Source organism: Myzus persicae, unplaced genomic scaffold, assembly GCF_001856785.1.
Source record: "Myzus persicae strain clone G006 unplaced genomic scaffold, MPER_G0061.0, whole genome shotgun sequence".
NCBI lineage: Eukaryota > Metazoa > Arthropoda > Insecta > Hemiptera > Aphididae > Myzus > Myzus persicae.
This window is the reverse complement of record NW_019103792.1, coordinates 41,463-61,647: the sequence shown is the minus strand read 5'-3', so window position 1 is coordinate 61,647 and position 20,185 is coordinate 41,463. Positions and strand designations below refer to the sequence as shown.

The 20,185-nt window shown below is 27.9% G+C and overlaps 1 protein-coding gene across 1 annotated transcript in view; it reads left to right on the top strand.

The window, feature by feature from the left end:
* The window catches only part of LOC111035308 (potassium voltage-gated channel subfamily H member 8-like), a 155,583-nt gene that overhangs the window by 103,775 nt on the left and 31,623 nt on the right, over positions 1-20,185 (top strand). The window contains exon 6 of the mRNA XM_022316874.1: positions 2,660-2,888. Coding sequence (XP_022172566.1) covers positions 2,660-2,888 — 229 coding nt within the window. The remainder of the gene's footprint in view (positions 1-2,659; positions 2,889-20,185) is intronic.

Genomic DNA, 20,185 nt, shown 5'->3' with positions numbered 1-20,185 from the left:
TGTTATATAGTCATACACTCATACATTATAAGTTGATGTTTATGAGTGCAAAAAAATAGATTTATTTATTGAAATTATCTTTTTATATTTGGTTTATGCAGATAATTATTTTTTAAAACAACTTCGAAATCAGTACATTATTCATTTTCAAAATATTTATTATGATTTATAGTATTATTTAATTTTAAATATTGCTTGTTTTTGAGTCTGAAGTACCTACCCGCATAATAATATTAAAGTAAATCGTTTAAGTTAAGTTATGGGCCACTACTTTTTGTAAAATGATTTAATATTGCATTTGCATTTATTATTATTTACCATTTTAACTTATTACATTTTATTATGATCTTCAAGTGAAATGATGGTATGTTATATTTAAATAACCACAATTCTGGAAGGAAATTTAAATTTAAGGCCATTACCTACTATTGTTTTGCATTAAATGTGTTCATAGAATTCGAATAATCAAGTGTATCGAGTATACAGTGTACATCTTAGTAAATCGATGACATTATGAAAAATAATAATATTAAAGACATGTGTATGATGTTTTCAAAATTTGTATATTTTTATTCAAATAAAACATCTACTCAAGTATAATTTAATTTTTATATTCAACCCTGAGAAAAATCGTTTATTAAATTTTTCTTTTAAACATGTACATTCAAGTTGGATACATTTACTAAATACAAAATATACATTTAACAATTTTAAACGTTTCATATTTTTTTTTTGTTTACTTTTTGAGCTGATTGAATTTAATGTGTGATCTATATCTGCATCATATGTATCTGCATCTGCATATTGTTTCAAATATATAGAGTTACAGATAACGTAAATAGTTGTATGAAATATAATTTAAGACATTTATAGTGGATTGAAAATGTTATAAAATATAAAATAAATAATTTAATATGTTTAAATGGATAGCTGGATTAGAGTGTCGTGTCTTAGAGACATTTTTCATTGACTTGTATTCGTTAGGTGCATACTATTTTCTACACCAATTAATTTGGCTATGCGTTTTTATAATTTTATACGGGTACCTACTTGTTGTTTGTACTTGGAATGTTAAATGTATAAATGCATACTACTGTGATTCGTGGCATTGTTGTAAATATCTCAATTTTTTTTAATCACAATTTTAGACCAACTGTTACACGAGAACCTGATCGTTTGCGAGATTTTGTTTTAAACACTTTGTGTAGGTACTATAGTATTAATTTTACGGTGGTGGCGTTGAATTGAAGAAATGTCTTCGTGACCAGAAACCTATCGTGTTTCCAACGTTGTTATTCTCGTAGAATTACCATTAATACTATTCAAATGCCTAGGGATCAACTAGCATTATTCATTTTGACGTTTGACTCGTGTCCTGGTTTCATAGTTTAATTTCCTCTGACGCGCGCCAAACGAATCGCGCACGCTTCTTAACAATGTCGTCGAAAGACGTTTTGCAAATTCACCTGGCGTCATGTTATTAAAATGGTGTCACGTTTTCAATATATTTGCATTAAATTTCCTACACATAGAAACACATTTTTAATTTTACCTCCATAGGCACATTTCATCACAAAGGTCATACACTGTTAGAGCGAAGTGTGACCTGCATATGAAATTGACGAGGAACGAATTTAATTGTGTTTGTGACGCCTTCCTTGTTGTGTGAATAACTCTCAATTGATTTAGGTTAAATTAACCAATTATTCTTATTTAAGTTAATAGTCAAACACTAGAAGATTATTCGAAATATTATTTTTTTTTTTTGTGGAATTTTCTCTAGTTTTTATTAGAACCTCGATGAACGGGAAATAATCGCAGTTGGACCCGCCGAGGATTCAACTGTTGTTTTGACTCTATAGTTGTAGGTATGAACAATAATAATATTTGCAATGGGTTAAAATTTAAGTAAAAGTGTTAATATTGAGCGTGTTTTGATTTTCGATTTACGCCACATGACGTGTATATTCCCATTCTTTTAATTACACATTATTATTAATACATCAATATAATATAATAGCAGTAATATAACTATTGAATATTTCATCGTTAATGGATCATAGCTGAGTGAAAATAATTCGGGAAAACTTCGTCGTCGGAAAGAGGAGAGTTGAATAAATAGTTTATAGTTTCTAGAAATTCTTATTCAAAGGCGATTATACGTCATAAACGTTCATAGAAAAAAATACTAATATATGCCATTTTTTCAGAGAAGGCTTTCTTTTCCACAACTCAAGGCTTCTGTCGTCTACAGAGGTTTATAGATATAGTTGTAGGTACATTACACCGCAGCAGCACAGCAATTATGACAACGAGCTTGTGTACAAACTCGCGATATCTTTTAAAAACGGTTTTAGCCGCCACTACCCCTATCCACCGCTCCATAAACACATACGACTGGCCGTGAGCATCCCTCTCACGTATACTACACCTGTTTTGCTCAAATCGAATTTCTACCCTTACACACCTTGTTAATACAACAGCGAGCACCGCCTCCACCACCTGCATCCACGACAGACACACTTTCCTCGTCCAACACCCTCGCGTAATTGGAAAAAGTCTTATGAATTATCATCTGTTATTATTTGTCGCTCATAGCTATTTATTTCATGTATTATTATTATTGTATTGTTTCTCCATTGTGTTTTTTTTTCCACAGACGTTGTTGCAGGGCTCGTCCGCGCCGTTACCGGAATACAAAACGTCGGCCCTGAAAAAATCCCGATGGGTATTATCGCACTACGGGGTTTTCAAAACGTGCTGGGATTGGCTGATACTGATCGCCACGTTTTACGTCGCTATCGTGGTACCGTACAACGCCAGTTTCGTCAACACGGACAAACCGTCCATGGTCAGCGACGTGGTCGTCGAGTCCCTTTTTATAGTCGGTAAGCCGCTTTTCATTAATCATTACCGTGGTATCGTGCCACATGTACTATATATCGATTCGCCGACCTCCACCTCCCCTCTACTCGGCCGGGCTGACTCGATATATCCACTTCGGATTTGAAACCCATATTATATATATATGTACAATAAACGATCATATCGTATACGATATAGCTTCACGATGGTATTATTGTTACATTTAACCCGCAAACGAATCTACTGTCGCAAACTTCTATCGAACAGATAAGTTTATTTTAAACATTTATATAACATTAGTTACCTACGTACTATTATATGTACCTATTATACTTACCTATAAAATAATTTCTACATTGGATTTTTTTTTTATCAAATTGATGACATATCAAGTATAAATATTAAACATTTTACTCGTTTGCTAAAAACACAAACGTATTAAATGTGTTTTGCATAGTTATTAGGAAATTTAATAATAATAGGCTTAGAAAAAAATGTCAACATGTCTTTTTTGATTAGATGAGTAAGATAATATTTTAACAGTAGGTACTTCTACACATCGTGGGTATCAGTTGAAAAGTAATTTTAAAATGTCTTACCCGTTGAAATCAATGATGTAAATACAGTAAAACTTCTTAAATTTCAATTTTCGATTTCAAATTTCCAATATTGTGCCACACGGATCACAATAAAAAATAGTACTTATTTAGAGGTACATGAAAATTAATCTTTTTATACATTTTTAATTTATAATGTTTAAATATTGAATTATTTTTTTATGATTACTTATTAATGGGGGTTTAAAAAACACTAGCAAACATCTTTACCGGTCCTACTCTATTAAAGCTTATTATTTTAGGTGGCATACATGCACAATGTTATAAAAAAAATAAAACGTCATATAATCGCGGAAAGCTTTTTGCCTTTCACCCCGCTGAATTAGTACAGTAGGTACTAATATTAAACCATGGTTGTCGGCCAAGCAAATATAATAACATTGCATACTATCTAATATACGCAATCTTTATACCCGATTATATGACTATAATATAAATAATGTGAAACAATGATAGTGCACGATAAATCTTGATATTTAAATACCGTACAATAACTACGTATTTTACCAAGATTTTACTTAAATGTTCTAAACCCTTTCAATGTAGGTGCACAAATTTTACCCTCGCAAAATACTATGAAAAAATAAATAAAATAAATGCCACACAGAAACTGTTTTATTTAATTATTTATAAAATATAATGTAGTATAATGTAATATCGGTGACTTGCTTGAGCTACTTCCCACATGTTATATTCGGTCAACGGACATTGTTTTTTTTGTCGGACGACGTAGGTGATAATATTATGGAGACCAGTTTTATATCTTACTATTTTAATGAGTTCAATTTTCCATATTTATTTTTCAATAATTCATATTTATAAATGTACAGGGTGAATTTACTGTCTAGTAGTTAAGTGAAAAATATAAGAATAATGCACCTAATTTTGAATTCTTTGTAATGTTTTTTACATCATATTATGATTATATGTATTAAATTAAAACAATTAGTGCAACCAATTAAATATTATAATATAACACGACATCAATATAGGTACAAATCATATATATTGAAATGTTGGTATGGTATCTATACTAGTCCGCGTCTATTTTGAATATTGGTTATACCCATAGTAGCTGCATTACATATTTACATAGTTTATTTTTTGATGTCTTTGGTTTGAATTGCTTTGAAGTTTGATTATATTTGTATTCTTGATAAATATTTAAATATTCGTTTAAGTATAATATTTTTCCAAGATTCAACGACAGCATATATCGATGGATGTGCATTGTTAAATTGAGAGTTAATAGTTTGGTGAAAACTTTGGACCATTTGTTGTTCTGAATTTAAAATTAGGTGGTTAAACGTTATTTTATAAAAAAATATCTTCAAGATTGTAAAAAACGCCAACATTGCACTAAGTTTGGTAGGTGCTTACTACTTAATACATATTATTATACGCGATCGTAATAGAGAAAAAGGTGTGTACGCAATCGTAATTCCCTAATATTTCATAGTAAATTTAGTAATTGTTGACGGTTGGATGCGCGGGTTTCAGTTAACATTTATTTTTATATCCATTCATTGTTTACTATAGAATACATTTGTATGGCTATGTGCACCACTGGAGGAAGTTTGATATTTATGTGTTTGCAGTTTTTATCCAACCGACTATATGTACTAAATATATCGGTGACTTTGTGCATTCTATAACTTTACGAGCTAAGCTCTTCGCGTAAACGGGTAAACGTTGGGTAAACGGTAAGGTAATCGTCAGGAATCGAATAGTAGCGTGATGGACGCGTAGAAAACGAGGGTGGTGACTGAAACGGCTACCGGGTAATATGCATTTATAACCAAAAACCTCAATAAAGAGGAAACCGAGGTGTACATTGATGCATGGTTTGTGGAACATCAATGTGCATTTGTGAACGGACTTGTTGAGAAAGGCTAAGAGACGTGTATTGGCAAAAACTGGTGAGTTTACGCGCTCACGGTCCGACCGCCGACCATAATATGTTTGGGTGCTCCTGTCGAGTGGGCAACCCTAATGATATTTTTCGTCGGTCGAGCCGGGTTTCTACTACACACTGGACGGCATCGTGTTTCAAATATTTAAAACGTCGATAATACTACAGTTTGAACATATTAAACTATGTGTGACGTGGTATAGTGGTGGAGACGCCACTTGAGAGTACCTTTTATGAATTCATATTTTAGTATAGTATTTTACAGCAGGGATAACCAGTTCATATTATTGTGGTCTCATTTTAAAAATACTGGAATTTTTAAGGGGAGGGGGGTAACAAAATGTAATATAAGTACTAAGTACACGTTTATGCAAAGAAAGTAACGACAATATCAAAAGATAAAATTAAAACTTATCATTTAATTTACCATAAAAATAATAACTAAGATTGTAAATTTCTCGTCTGGTTGCTAGATAAGGTTCAGCCAATGGTCGCCACTTGGTGATCCCCTGATTGCAATAATTGTGAAACGAGTCTCGTGATAAACTTCCGTTCTGGCGTGTTGACTGTTTCTCTAGTATTATGCGGTGGTCGACATGTAGGATGCACTAAGTCATCTCCATATAATTTGCTACATGTTGCTCGTAGAAATATTCAGTAGTTTCATATTATGCTACTATATGGCTCTACGGCCATTATTTTGAAATTCAAGTTCATCGTATATTTATATTGTTAAAATGTGGATGCTTTGCAGGATATGTTTTGAATACCCGAGGGAAAACTTTGTGAAATAATTGACTAACATAATCGATGTGTGCTAATTTTTAAAGTGTATTTAGGTACGCTGTGTGTTATTATAGCTGTATTATTGAGTTCGCACTTTCTCAGCGTAATCGATCAGAAGTTCGCCCGATTTTGATAGATATCGATGCACATTGAATGATGGGTTTAGATATGACTGTGATGTTGTGAGTATACCTATTAAATCACAGACACGTACTCAAATGAGTAATGGCCGCCAAAAATACACATCACACCCACTGCATCAAAAAGACGATATACCAATATTTAATAAAAAAAAAATAGTAAATAAAATTATATTATATTATCGTGTATAAGTAAATATTGTCTATTCTTTATTATACATACATACTATAATATACTACGAAATTGTCGAAAAAAAGAAAAAATCATAATTTTGAGCTTCATTATAGTTTACTGTATATTCTACATCATACACTATAACTATTTTCTTCAAAAACTAAATTATAATATTTATATTTATGTGTATGATATACATTATAAACATGCCTTTATTTGACAATTCAAAATGCAGCAACTGGTACTCAGTAAAGTTTAATTAATATTAAGATTAGAACTAAGACTAAATATGAGCCATAAATACGAAACTAATAATGAGTGTCTTTTTCAATATTTCATCAAATATATTATTAATTATTATACTACAAAATTTAAAATTTGATTTAGAATGTTTATTTTATAAGAAATATGATACTACTCAGTGATGGTTTGAAATATTATTATTTTTGTACTCACGAGTTTGGTGTAACTTATAATGAGGGAAATATCACTTAATGTTATTTAGACTGCAAATCCCTAAAATTAATTCAAATTGGAAGATTGTATTAAAAATATATCTTTTAGCTTTTATTTAAATTTGTTGATTAAATATGACATTTTAATGTCAGTTTAATAATTGAGTTAATTAATTGTACTATAATATATTTATCTCCAAATATTGTTGATGTTTCGTGATCATATTACTTGAAAACCATTTCACCAATTAACGACAGTGGCAACAACCGTTAATTAAATTACGTCCAGGGATCAAATATAAGGGACTAAAATATGGTTTTTACTTAAATAATTGGAAAATTAATTTGAAACGAAAATGACAACTGATTAAAATACCATTTTCATAATGAGTGAAATAAATTAAATATTTCATTCTCAATATAAAATCATACAAGTTACAAATTAAAAATAAATATTTCCCATCACATTTGATTATTGTCTATATTGTATGATGATAAAAAAATTAATATTGTTGATTACATTTTATCATAGGTGTTTAATACGTTTATAATTTCATCATGCGTTTTGTTATGTGTAATCATCAAGAACTATATCTACGGGGTAGCCGCGGAAAACTTGATTTTTCTAATTAGTTTATATTACTATTTTTATTAAATTACACACGAACCAACAGATTTATTAATACATTAATAGAGTTGTATAGATATTTTATGATCAATACCACGAATATTCATTACCCTTCAAAGTGTATTCGTCCTATTTTGAGTTCTATGTATAGCTTACGCCGAGTTCGAATTATTTATGTTGTGAAGTATAAATCAGAATTGAATGAATTATTCAATTATTTATCACCCTGCGAGACATTTATGTAATATATATAAAGTATGAACAATGGTCTATGTGTTCGTGTTAGTTCTGAGATTTACCCAAAATTAATGGTCGAAACACTAAAGTAGGTATATAGTATTTTAAGGTCTAGCGAAAAATATTCAGGACTATGGGTAAAATTCCTAATTTAAAAAAACTAGTATGACATTTATAAACTCAAGACTTACACAGTTTCTACCAATAATTTTTTTTTCAAATCAATGCGTATTCGATTTTATAAGACAATGAACATTCTTAATAAAAAGTCTACATCTTACCCTATATGATATTATTACCCACACTACATAGATGATATTTTAATGAATTGCATTATGTTCAATATTAATAAAAAAAAATTAAGTGTCTGGTAGACATAAAAATAAATATCTTCCGGATTTTCATATAAGTATCTAGATACGTTTTATGCATCTTAGTTGATTCGTGCATTGGTAGGTATACTGGTTAATGGTGTTTATGGTTCATATCCCGCGGGAAATTTTTATTATTTTGTATGAGTTGGCATTATAAATGCTAAAAATATTAAAAATCACTCAACATATTGATATTATACTTATAAATATTACGCGAATTATTGTTTTTGACGACATTTTTAAGTTTAATATATTGTTATTAAACAAATTTACATATTATAGCTTTTTCGATAAACATATTGTGCAGCATTAAACAAGAATTCAGTAATATTTGAAATTATTGTCGAACGCAATGTAGTTCAATACTATGTATTAATTTATAAAATGTGATTGAGCTATTGGTGTAAATAAAAAAATTCCTTGCATCACCAATGCGGTTAATTATACTATTTAACTATAATACTAAGTATACAAGGTATTTACTTTTTTCCACTCCTGATTAAATTAATATTATGAAAAAATTGCAATCATAAAATATTGTATTTTATGATGGTAGGAAATTGAGCCTTATATAATTTTTTCTGCTAAATTAAAGTATACATTATTCAAATCGAATATCTGTATTTCTATAATAAATATATAACTGATTTTCCCATTTTATTTAATATTTTAAATATACGTTTGATTAAGTATTCCTGTTCATTTTTTGTAATCAAAATACTTTTTGTTAGATAAACGATTTAACCAAAAAATCAGCAATAATAAAATATGTATGGAAAAATGTATTTATTAAATTTACATCAGTATGGTATATTTTATATTTCACTCAATATCGTGACTATTTTTATCGTTTTTGATTTTAATATTTTATTATCACTAGTTGTATTGGTTTTTAATTGTATACGTTTTTCAGTAGTGCAAATTGTAATTCAAACATTCTCTAAAGGCTACTTTACTCATATTTCCCTCAAAACCACTCCAAAACTCTGATCGTGTAGCAGAATATAAACCAGCGGGAAATCATATTGATTCATGGTAACTCTCCACAGGTTTCTTTAACTAAATTATATATGACTATATGAGCAATTGAAAATAGTACTTATATGTACCTACCTAATGTTTGTAGTTGTCATTTAAAGTATCAGATATGTTGACCTGGCTGAATATAAGTTTAATTTAATTTTCCTCAGAGAACAATTTTCCAATTAAATATACTATGATAAAATAATAGTATAATAAATTGTATATTATCTCATAAATTGTTTAAAAATAAATAATTTTAAAAACTGACATATTTTAGAGCATATTTTGTTGGCCATGTTTTTTTTTGGATACTATGTATCTTAACGATAACAGCTTTCAATCAGAACATACATTATACAATATATACGGGTTAACTAAAATAATAATTGAAAATCAAATAAAACTATATGTATATACTGAATAATATTATTATATTACCGTAACTATACATTAAAAAAAGTCGCAAATCGTGATTTTAATAAATTTATTTGTAGTTCAAACACTTCATGTTTATAAAAGATTTTGTCAAAGATGTTGCTTTTGAGATTTTTTTTTTGCTCGCATTTAATAATGCGCAGTATAGCTATTAACATAACATTTGTTGATTTTGCACAAAAAAGCCATAAAATAACGTTACGAATTTTTTAAAAATGTGAACAAAATGTGGGAATTTTGGCCGTTAAAACACGTTAAAATACTTTGACATTCATAAATTATGAAGTCAGCGTTTGAAGTATGTGGTATTAATATTTCAAGTACAACTAAATAACTCAAATGTTATTTCACTAAAAATATGGGGTTTNGTACTTAGTATGTATTTTATTTTAAAATGTTACATTTTTTGTAAATATAAATATAAATATATATTATATTATAATATGTTTTATTGTGATGTTCGTAAGAACGGTGATAGTTTTAAATTTTTATCTCCGATATTCTGGCGCATGCCACAAACAGTTTTACTGCTATGACATAGTTTTTATACGTATTTCACAAATCAACATAATAATAAACATTTCATCTAAATATTTGTCATTTTTTAATGTCATATTTGAATATTTCAAAGAAAAAATCACAGCTATATTCAAGGGAAAATAAGAATTATGTAAAAAAATTTTTAATTAAATTCGATGTCAAAAGTTATGGATAGTGGTATATGTGTTTCAGTCCTCAGCTAATATTCAAATATTTTGTGTTATGATAAAATGCCTATTAGTATATTATGGTTTATATTTATAACTAATTTGATATCGTCAAGACAATTGATGAAAATCACTTAATAGTTAATCAGACTTGGTCAAATAAATATCTACTAATATTTTAATTATAAAGAATTAATGCTCAAAATAATATGTAAGTTATCGTTCTACCCAATAAAGTATTCTGTTCTTGTTATAATTTATATTACTGTATATTGAATACTTTTACCCAAATCTGAATTCATTGTCGTAAAGTGATCAATGAATTATAAAAAAAATAAAAATTGATTTAATTTTTTTCAATTTGAGTTTTTATTCAAAATTATAAATATGATAAACTGATTTCAAGACTAGATTAATAATACTTCCAACACTGTAGGTTTGTAACTTGTATTATGTTGGGGCTGAAGTCGTTTACATATTAATATTTATAATACGGTCATTAATTTAGTAAGCTTTGTTAATATACACATTTTCCGTCGATGTCATAAAAACCCATCATACTATCTATATGTACTATAAATATAAAATAGTAGATAAAGGCATATCAGGAAGACACGGCAATTATTATTTGAATATCGCACTGTCATGTTCCAGATACACCCTATATTATACATTTAGATACATTTTTGAATAATAAAGATAATATCTCATAGGTATATGCAATGAACAGACGTACTACAGTAAACACTAAACGCCGAGAATGATATTATACCTATCACGGTTGTCAAAATACTCATTAAAATGAATTCGAGTATATGGGTTGAAGATATTTTTTTATAATGAATACCTACTCACAAGTACCTATTGTATAGTCTATTGATTATATACTTACTTCTATTACCATAATTCTAAGCATCGGTTAGTATTCAATACATTTTACAATAATGTACCTCGCAGGCGTGTCCAACCATGATGAAAATGGAGAGACCTGCAAATTTAAACTCACTGAAAACTCTTTATTATAATTTATGCAATTTGAAATTTGATTTAAACGAGGAACTTGCCGAAAAATTAGCTTTGTTCTAATCTGCGAAATAGTTCAAATGATTGTTCTGACTTACCTTTGTACGTTTCTATTAGGTTAGCCCTCAAACAAGTAGATACTACATAATATTATATACAATAAATTTTTAATATTATTTGTAGTTTTTTTTTTTATAGAGTTAGTGACATTTCTATCACAGTATCACCTATCAAATTGTTAACTTTCTAAATACGTTCCGTGTATTAAAAGTGCTACAAAATATTTATGTAGCAGCTCATATGAAATTAGTTATACAGTTGTGTTTTGCTCCCAATTTAATTTACAGTAAGTAATTAAAAAAAGAAAAAAAACACTTATGTAAGCTGAGGCATTATAATATGATGATTTATCATTGCTTTCACATAAAAATAAAAAATGCAGTATGGTCTTGCACCAAGACAAGCAAAGCTTGTGTAATATGTACAAACTTTTTTGATTGTGCTGATGTTGATTTATGTCTTTTTGATTGAGTGTCACTTTCCTTGTTCAATAAATTTAAAAAAAATGTAATGCAGAATCACACTACACACTGGAGCACATATTATCATCGTTCATATTTAAGTATGATTATTAAGCTACCTATTCAATTTCTTTTTTGATAATTATTAAAGTTACGTTTTATTAATAGTTATCAGAACAAAAGTTAAATAGAGTCATAGAGAGTCTTTTTTCCCTCTACTATTAATTCTCTACATCACATTTAATAATAGTATAAATAATATAATGTAAGTAGGTTAATTTGTTGTTTACTTACCGAAGTCATGTGTATTTTTTTAAATAATTTATAATGGTTTCATTATAATGTCGTACTTTATATCTCCAGAGTTTTAAATCGATTATTTTATCACATTGTAATTCATATTCCTTATTTTTTCAAAAGTGAAAATTATGTTTTCCTTTGATAATAACAAAATGTTACAACCAAAAATATTTTATGAATTTAATGCAGTTATAATTGTACTTCTTTATCCACTGTTTTAAATGTAAAATATAATAAAACATATTTTATATCTCTTATGTATAAGCCCATAGTTGTATCGTATAATTATTTTGTGATTTATGATATGGGGATAAGTTGTATTTAATTAGGAAGTAATATCTTACAAGAAATTCCATGGTACAGTAGGTTAAAAAATAATATTTATTCTTATGGCGTAATTATGCTAACTTTTTACTTATAAATGTTTCATTTTTTACAACCAAATCTATTAAAATAGTACAAAATGTATCATTTTACAACGTAAAATTGATGATACCTTGTATTCCATTCAGATTTTTACCAAATAATTTAGCCGTATTATATTTTACTAGGTATACTTTATTATTATATTATAATACAAAGATAATTACGTAAGACTAATATACAGATGATATATCGAAATAAAATACAAATAAGGTCGTTAGTAAGCATTATATACCAGTTTATTTTTAACATTTTTACCAAAAAAAAAAAAATATATATATATAAATTATATATAAGGTCGTAATTTTCTATTATCCGTCAGCACCCATTACATGTCAACTTAACTCTCCACCATATCAAAAGTTACTGTTCGACCACATTATTGTATGTTTGTATACCGGTGGGTGTGTGCCGTTAAATTAAGGAAGAAACATAATATTATTATACATTGAAATAGAGATGGAGAGAGAAAGAGAGAGAGAGAGAGAGAGAGAGAGAGAGATAATGATTGTGTGAAGCAGACTGAGCGACAGAGTGTGACTAGAGATATTACTGTGTTGTTTTGTTCATCGGCAAAGTCCGTCAGCCGTGAAAACATTTTGCTAACACAAACGTAACACACAGTTAATTGCACCCCTTTTCCGTGGACTTACCGCCACCGGACCATCTAAATTGCATACGTAGTTCACCGTTTAATAAATCACATCCACCGCTATAATAATAATAATAATAATAATAATAATAGTAATATACTATAGAACGGTCGTCGCTGGAGACGAATGTCTCTAAACACGATTAATAATTATATAGGTAGAAAATCAATTACAACCTTTGGATTTCGGCTTAAAACAAATCAATCTTAATCATTTTTTTTTTCGTCTTCATTATCAATTATTTTTAATTTGAAATCACTTCCCACATTCAATTAAATTATATATATATATATATATATATATATCAATAATATATTTTTCATCACTTTTGCTAAATCCTATAAGTATAGGTATATTATTATTTGTATAGTGTTGTTGGATCAATACTATTACAATTTTCAAGTAAACACGTACACACGTATTTCTTAATACCATATTTCATCAATAAGTAGGAACTACCTCAAGTCTGAAGTTTTTGGATATGTGTTATAATAAAACAAAATAAAAATAAATATTGTATCTGTTATTTTTATATAAGTAATTATTATAAATCTAATCGATAGGTCTGTTTTAGATATAATTGATGAATTGGGGATACAATTTGCTGATACAATATATTTCGATGTCAATTATTACAATGTTACGGATTTTCAAGTTAAAGTATTTTTTTCGGTTACATATCTCGTTCACACGTATTTGTTTATTCTATAAGTCATCGAAAATAAGTACTATATACATCAAGTGTGAAGTTTTTTAAATTTTTCTATAATATATAATACAAATAAATATTATGTCCAATGTCCATGATTTAAAACATTATAAATAACATCGATAAGTCTATCTTAGAAATAATAAATGTAGTAAGTGTGTATAATGTATAAATAACAATTTATGATTGTTCAACGCAAACAAATTACTTTAGTTTAGAAGAGACAGGATAACCGCAATTTATTTAAACATTTGAAACAGTACATTTACTCAATGCAAATGCGATTGAATTTTTTTAAACAAAAAATCACTGCTGTCTGTGAGAATAGTTAAGTGCGTATTTATTCAATTTACTCGAGAGTTCAATTCATGCAAGTATAATTAATGAATCATACTATAAAACCTTTTACGGGATAGTATGTAAATAAATCATAAATGTTTATAATTTGCCTTAAAGTATAATATTCAAATAATGATATTTATGTTGATTTTAAGCGATTTGTGGAGATAACCAAATTTAGTGAACAAAAATACAACGGTAGTACTATATACGTTTTATTTACGTTTAACTTAAAAATATTCTGGTTTAAAAATAATGTCTATCATTTGTAAAAGTGTAATTAGATTATATTTTTATTTTAACGAGTATGGGTTATTATAATATCATAGTACTTTCATTTCAGTGGAAAATAAATAATATTGACTGTTCATTTATTTTATAATTATAGAGTCGTTAAAAAAAATCTGATGTAATTACTGCAAGACACCTAATAATATAACACTGATTGAACTCGTTACCTACTCGATAATTAAATTATTTTTTATAAGTATTGAATAACAACAAAAAAGGTCTCTACCCAAGACCCAACGCTTTCTAACAAATATGTCTGAAATAAGACACATGATAATTAAATTATAAAAACGTAGGTACCTAAATAATTACCAAGGAGCCCATTAAAAATTACCAAATTTCTCTTCAAACGACTTGCCACCAAATTTTTTTCCGAGAAAACGAACGGCTAAAATTGCCTTATAATTATAACGAGATTATTAAGTCTCTTATAACGTTTGGAGGATCGAAATCAATAACGGGATGATTAAATTTGATTATATAGTTGGCATATTGATTGCTATTAAAATGGCCAATATTCATAATATTAGTTATAATTAATTATAATTAATTTTAAACTGAAATGTGTAGCTTACAACTTTTAAAGAAATCATATGGAACAGAGTATGTCCACTGGCGCTTGCGTCGAATTAGTTTAAACGATTCCACTCTCTATTTCTGATCTAATGTCATCATATTATTCAGTATAATAATTATATGCCACATGTGCCGAAATGTGTTATCTTAACCTTTCACACACGTAAAACACCTAATTTATGATGTATAGACACAAAACTATACAACGAACTTCAAATTAATATATTATAGTTGTATTTATGTTGAATTACTTGGGAGTTAACCGAGATAGCATTACAATATATAATATACCTAAATGATCGTATTATCCTACTATTCCAAAACTTATGATAACGCAGTATATGAAATGACATAATATAAAGTGTAAAGTATTACAGGTGGTAGGCAATCCGTTATAAAGAACAAAGCACAAACAATATTGTCTTGCAAAATCGAATGTATTTATAAAAATATTTTAATTTTGTAAGTATAAAATCGAAATTCAGATATGATCATAATATCTCATATTCATAAAATTATGTTTTGTTATATTTTCTATAAGTTTTTTTATTACTTGATCTTAACGTGAAACAACACAATTATTTCTTGTCAAACAAAGTAAGGCTTATGGAATGTCGCTAAAAGTGGTTTTGTCAATATCTATAACAATATAAGTGGTAAACAGAAATACTGAAGAGCTTTTTTTAATCGGTGTGTTCGAAATAATAAAACCAGGGAAGCCACTCTGCTGTATAGTATGTTTTAAGTATATAGATCTCAGGAATGACTAATGGATGTGTTGAATTTGAACTAAATTATCACTGTGTACAAAAAACGTGTCAGTCTCAATTTCTAAGGATATTTTATAACAATGCTGATTAATTCAACAAGCATTCTCACCCCCTTTTTTTTCTAAAATAATGCAGTTATTCAAAATCTGATTTATTAAATATACCTACTTTAAGACCATATTTTCAATCTCTTGAGATTTTTGTACTACTTAAGGAAATCCTGTGGAGATACAAGCCCCTGATTGAGAAATGATAAATGAGGAAAACCCTATTTAACTATTAATTATATAGTAGATGATTTTTCTGAAATCATGGACAATATCATAATCAAAATTCATATGATTAGTTTTCGAACTATTTAACATTTAGTTCAAATGATAAAAGGTCCATACTAATATGTTCACGAGGTATGGGGGCTATGGGTATTTAAAAATTGTAGATATTAATATTAATTTATCGATATTAATAATTTGTAAAAATGGCCCATGTATAGTAAATACTATATCCAATTTATATCTATTTTATATTTTATATTTATGTAAAACCAGTTTAAGGACTATTATTCTTAATACAAATATTATAAAAACTAAGAAACTACTCATTAGAATTTTGAGTGTGGTACATAAAAATGTTCAAAAAATTATTCACTTTTCAATTTACAGTAAAAGAGAAGAGTTAAAAAACAGAAGTTTGTATGACCGCAGGATACTCCTGAAGTAGTACAAAAAAAATTGAAGAACTTGAAAATATGTTTTTGAGTGTATTTAAAAATTTTAAAAATCAGAATTTGAATAAATTTGTCAATAAAGGAAAAAATGGGGTAAGAATACTTGGTGAATCCCCTGTATAACTAGGTGTTTATATTACTCTTAGTATAGCGGCAGTTAACTGCATTTTTGAAAAAAAAATATATAATTATTAATAACTTAAAAATCAATATCGAGGATCTACATTAAAACAGTATCAATATATTCAGGTCACAATAACAGCATAAAATGGATATAAATATTTTTAAATGTTATTGTGTATGGCAAATAATACATTATTTACTTAAAGGAAAAATGTATAAAGGACCAACAATTAATATTATTTGAATTACAATATGATATCTAAAATCGTTAGACAAAAATTCGAGTTTTCATAAAAAAAAAATAAGCAAAAAAACCCAAAAACCTCAACAGTTTTAAATATTTGTAAAACAACAGAAAAATCCAAGTTATTCAAAAAATTAAATCTTGTATAGAATGTCAATATAAATATATGGTGATATTTTCTAGTTTCTACAGCTATTAGTGTTATAATTACAATAAAAAAACAAAATCAATTTGATCGAGAACTGGTTTTTTAATTAAATAGTTACGTTTTACATATTTAAGTTTTTTTCTCCATTATTATGAAAATTACTTAGAATTTTTACTTTTGATTAAAGCACCAACAAGATTCTATTTGCTAATAAAAATCACTTATAGTTGAAGATTGAAGCATTTTTACTGATCCTTAAGATCAGACGTTAGACACAAAACAAAAAATACACGTCATTGTCAAACCGATTTGTTTCTTTGCTCATTTCTTAGTTCAATACATTAATCACTTCTCTCAGAATCTAAAACATAGTCGGGGTTACATCTATTTTTAATAAAATGTATGCTAATACACAATACTATGTTTGTTGATACAATTAAATACAAATTATATATTATACATTATTTCAAACTGTTTTCATATAAAAATCCTCCGAGAATAATTTTTACTTTTTAGTCAAATATAAAAGTTAATATTTTGTTAAAGCAAAATATGAAACATAGTTAAATATAGATCATTTCAAATTATACTAATTGATTTTTCAACTATAGATAATATTAAGGTATCATGTACAATAATATACATTTTAATAAATTAATATATTGTAAAATTATATTTTTCAAATTGTTTGTATCTCTAGGCAGTAATTATTATGCTATTATTATTCAAATTCATATTCATATAAATATATGATTCATCGCTGAAAAAATAATCATAACTATTCATAACATTCAAGTATTGTTTTAGGTGTGATGAATCTATTTTTTTTGTATTAATATTCGGAGCATATCATCTATACCTTGAATAAGAGCCTTCTAAAGTAGAGTTTGGTAACAACTTATAAGTAAAACAATAGTTGTGTGGTTAAATTTAAATGCTAATTTTGCATCGGTGTAAGAAGAAAATGTTTTCTGCATTTTAAATGATGAACATTGATAACGAAAAAAAAAACTTCTAATCTTTATTACCATGTGATGTATTTCGGTAATCAAAACAGCCAATCATATGTAATAAAAATCGTGAAAACGTTTTTGATTAAAAATATTCCACGGACAACCCAAAAATGGCGAAGATTATACGTATTATAATATAGGTTATAACAAAATAAATAATCGCCGATAATTTCGAACCACTAGGACATGTTGTTTTTAAAATAACAACGAAAACACCATCATCGATTTAATTAAAAACTCGTGCGTTGTTATATCCCATTGGGTATTCCCCGGGGAAGAGCGAGGGGTCTCCAATACCCTTTGAACTTTTCATTAATAGTACTAAAAGGCGTGTTAGCCGCCATTGTCACTGTCTGTTATTTGCAGATGACTTGAAACTGTTCCATCATACATGGTCACAGCTGACATTGATTGTCAATTATCACAAAATGTCCTTAACAGGCGGCTATAATACACTGGCTGGCCCTGAATATCACAAAGTATCGTTCTGTGCCGTTCGTTTAGATACAGGAAGCCAATAGTTTTCAACTACCACTAGTGCTCCGTGTGTTTGGACATTGCGCAGTAGGAAATGCGCCGTAACATAATTAACATAACATTATATAGGACTCATTGGGGACATAATATACCTACGATATACCACCGTAACCATACCAGCTATAAAATTATTATAATATGTAATTGCATTCGTCGCTGAATAAATAATATTATGTCCCTACAGTGTATATTATATAACATTATAAACTCACTGTAAAGGTCTAAGAAAAAAAATAACGTTTAGTTTCATGACGCTGGTTTGTTCCGAATTCGATTCGATTGAGTCATAAAGTCAACCTCACTTTGGACATACAGTCTCAACAATACATCTTCTCCAAAATATTATAAAATCAGAGGAAATCGGTGAATCTTAGAGTCAATAGTTGTCTGCTAATGATGCTTTGTGTTTGAGCAAGCGCATTAAGAAATAAACCAGATTGATAACATTATACTTAGATATTAAGATAACTGATTTCCTAATGGCTTAAGTTGCTTCGAGTATTTTTGAAAGAAAATATAATATCTATAGAAGACCTACATACCGTACCTAAAATATAGGTACTTACTACCTATAATATTATGAGAGATATTTAAATAATTTTTTTTTTATGTAATACTGTATTATACCAGTACTATATTGTATCGAACCTTCCAGTAACTTAAACTATTGGAAATAGAACACAAGTTATAAAAACTATGACCGATTTCAAAACAGCTCAATCGTTTCCGGAAACATTTTAAAAACCACAATAATACTAGAGTGAATTATAGAATTGTATAGTTAATTACTACTTGAAGTCATGCTACCGATCCTGATATAAGTACCCATTGTGACCATTAATAATTTTAATTTAAAAAAATGTAGTTAAAATTAATACAAAACTACTATATTCTTAAATACCCATCAAATTAAATTTCTAATAATATTCTCTAATATATATATATTTTTTATATAACCTGCATCAAATAATTTCATACCATATGTTTTATATCTCTCGGCATAATCCAACTCGGTATAAACTCAAATCTCTTAATATTATTTGTCGCTGAATAAATATGTACACCTTGTAAATTAAAATATTTTTATCAACTCATTATAGAGGTCTGATCTGAAATACGTTTAGTTCTCACGAAGACGATTTGTTCCACTTCGATATTGGAGATAACAATGTCTCCATCATAGTTAGGTACATCATCGCTCAAATATTCCAAAACCTACGGGAATCTTAGTTGTTTGGTTTGTGCTTGGACTCATTATTATACACAAGGGAAAATTGGAATCAAGTGGAGTTTAACGTTGATGAATTAATATCTTTAATTCACCGCCATGCTTTGCTAATGCGTATTATTCGATAGTACCAAACACCAACCCTCGCGACAACTACTTGCCAGTTTTCTACTTGTCTCTCAGTTAGTACACTTCACGGCAGACGT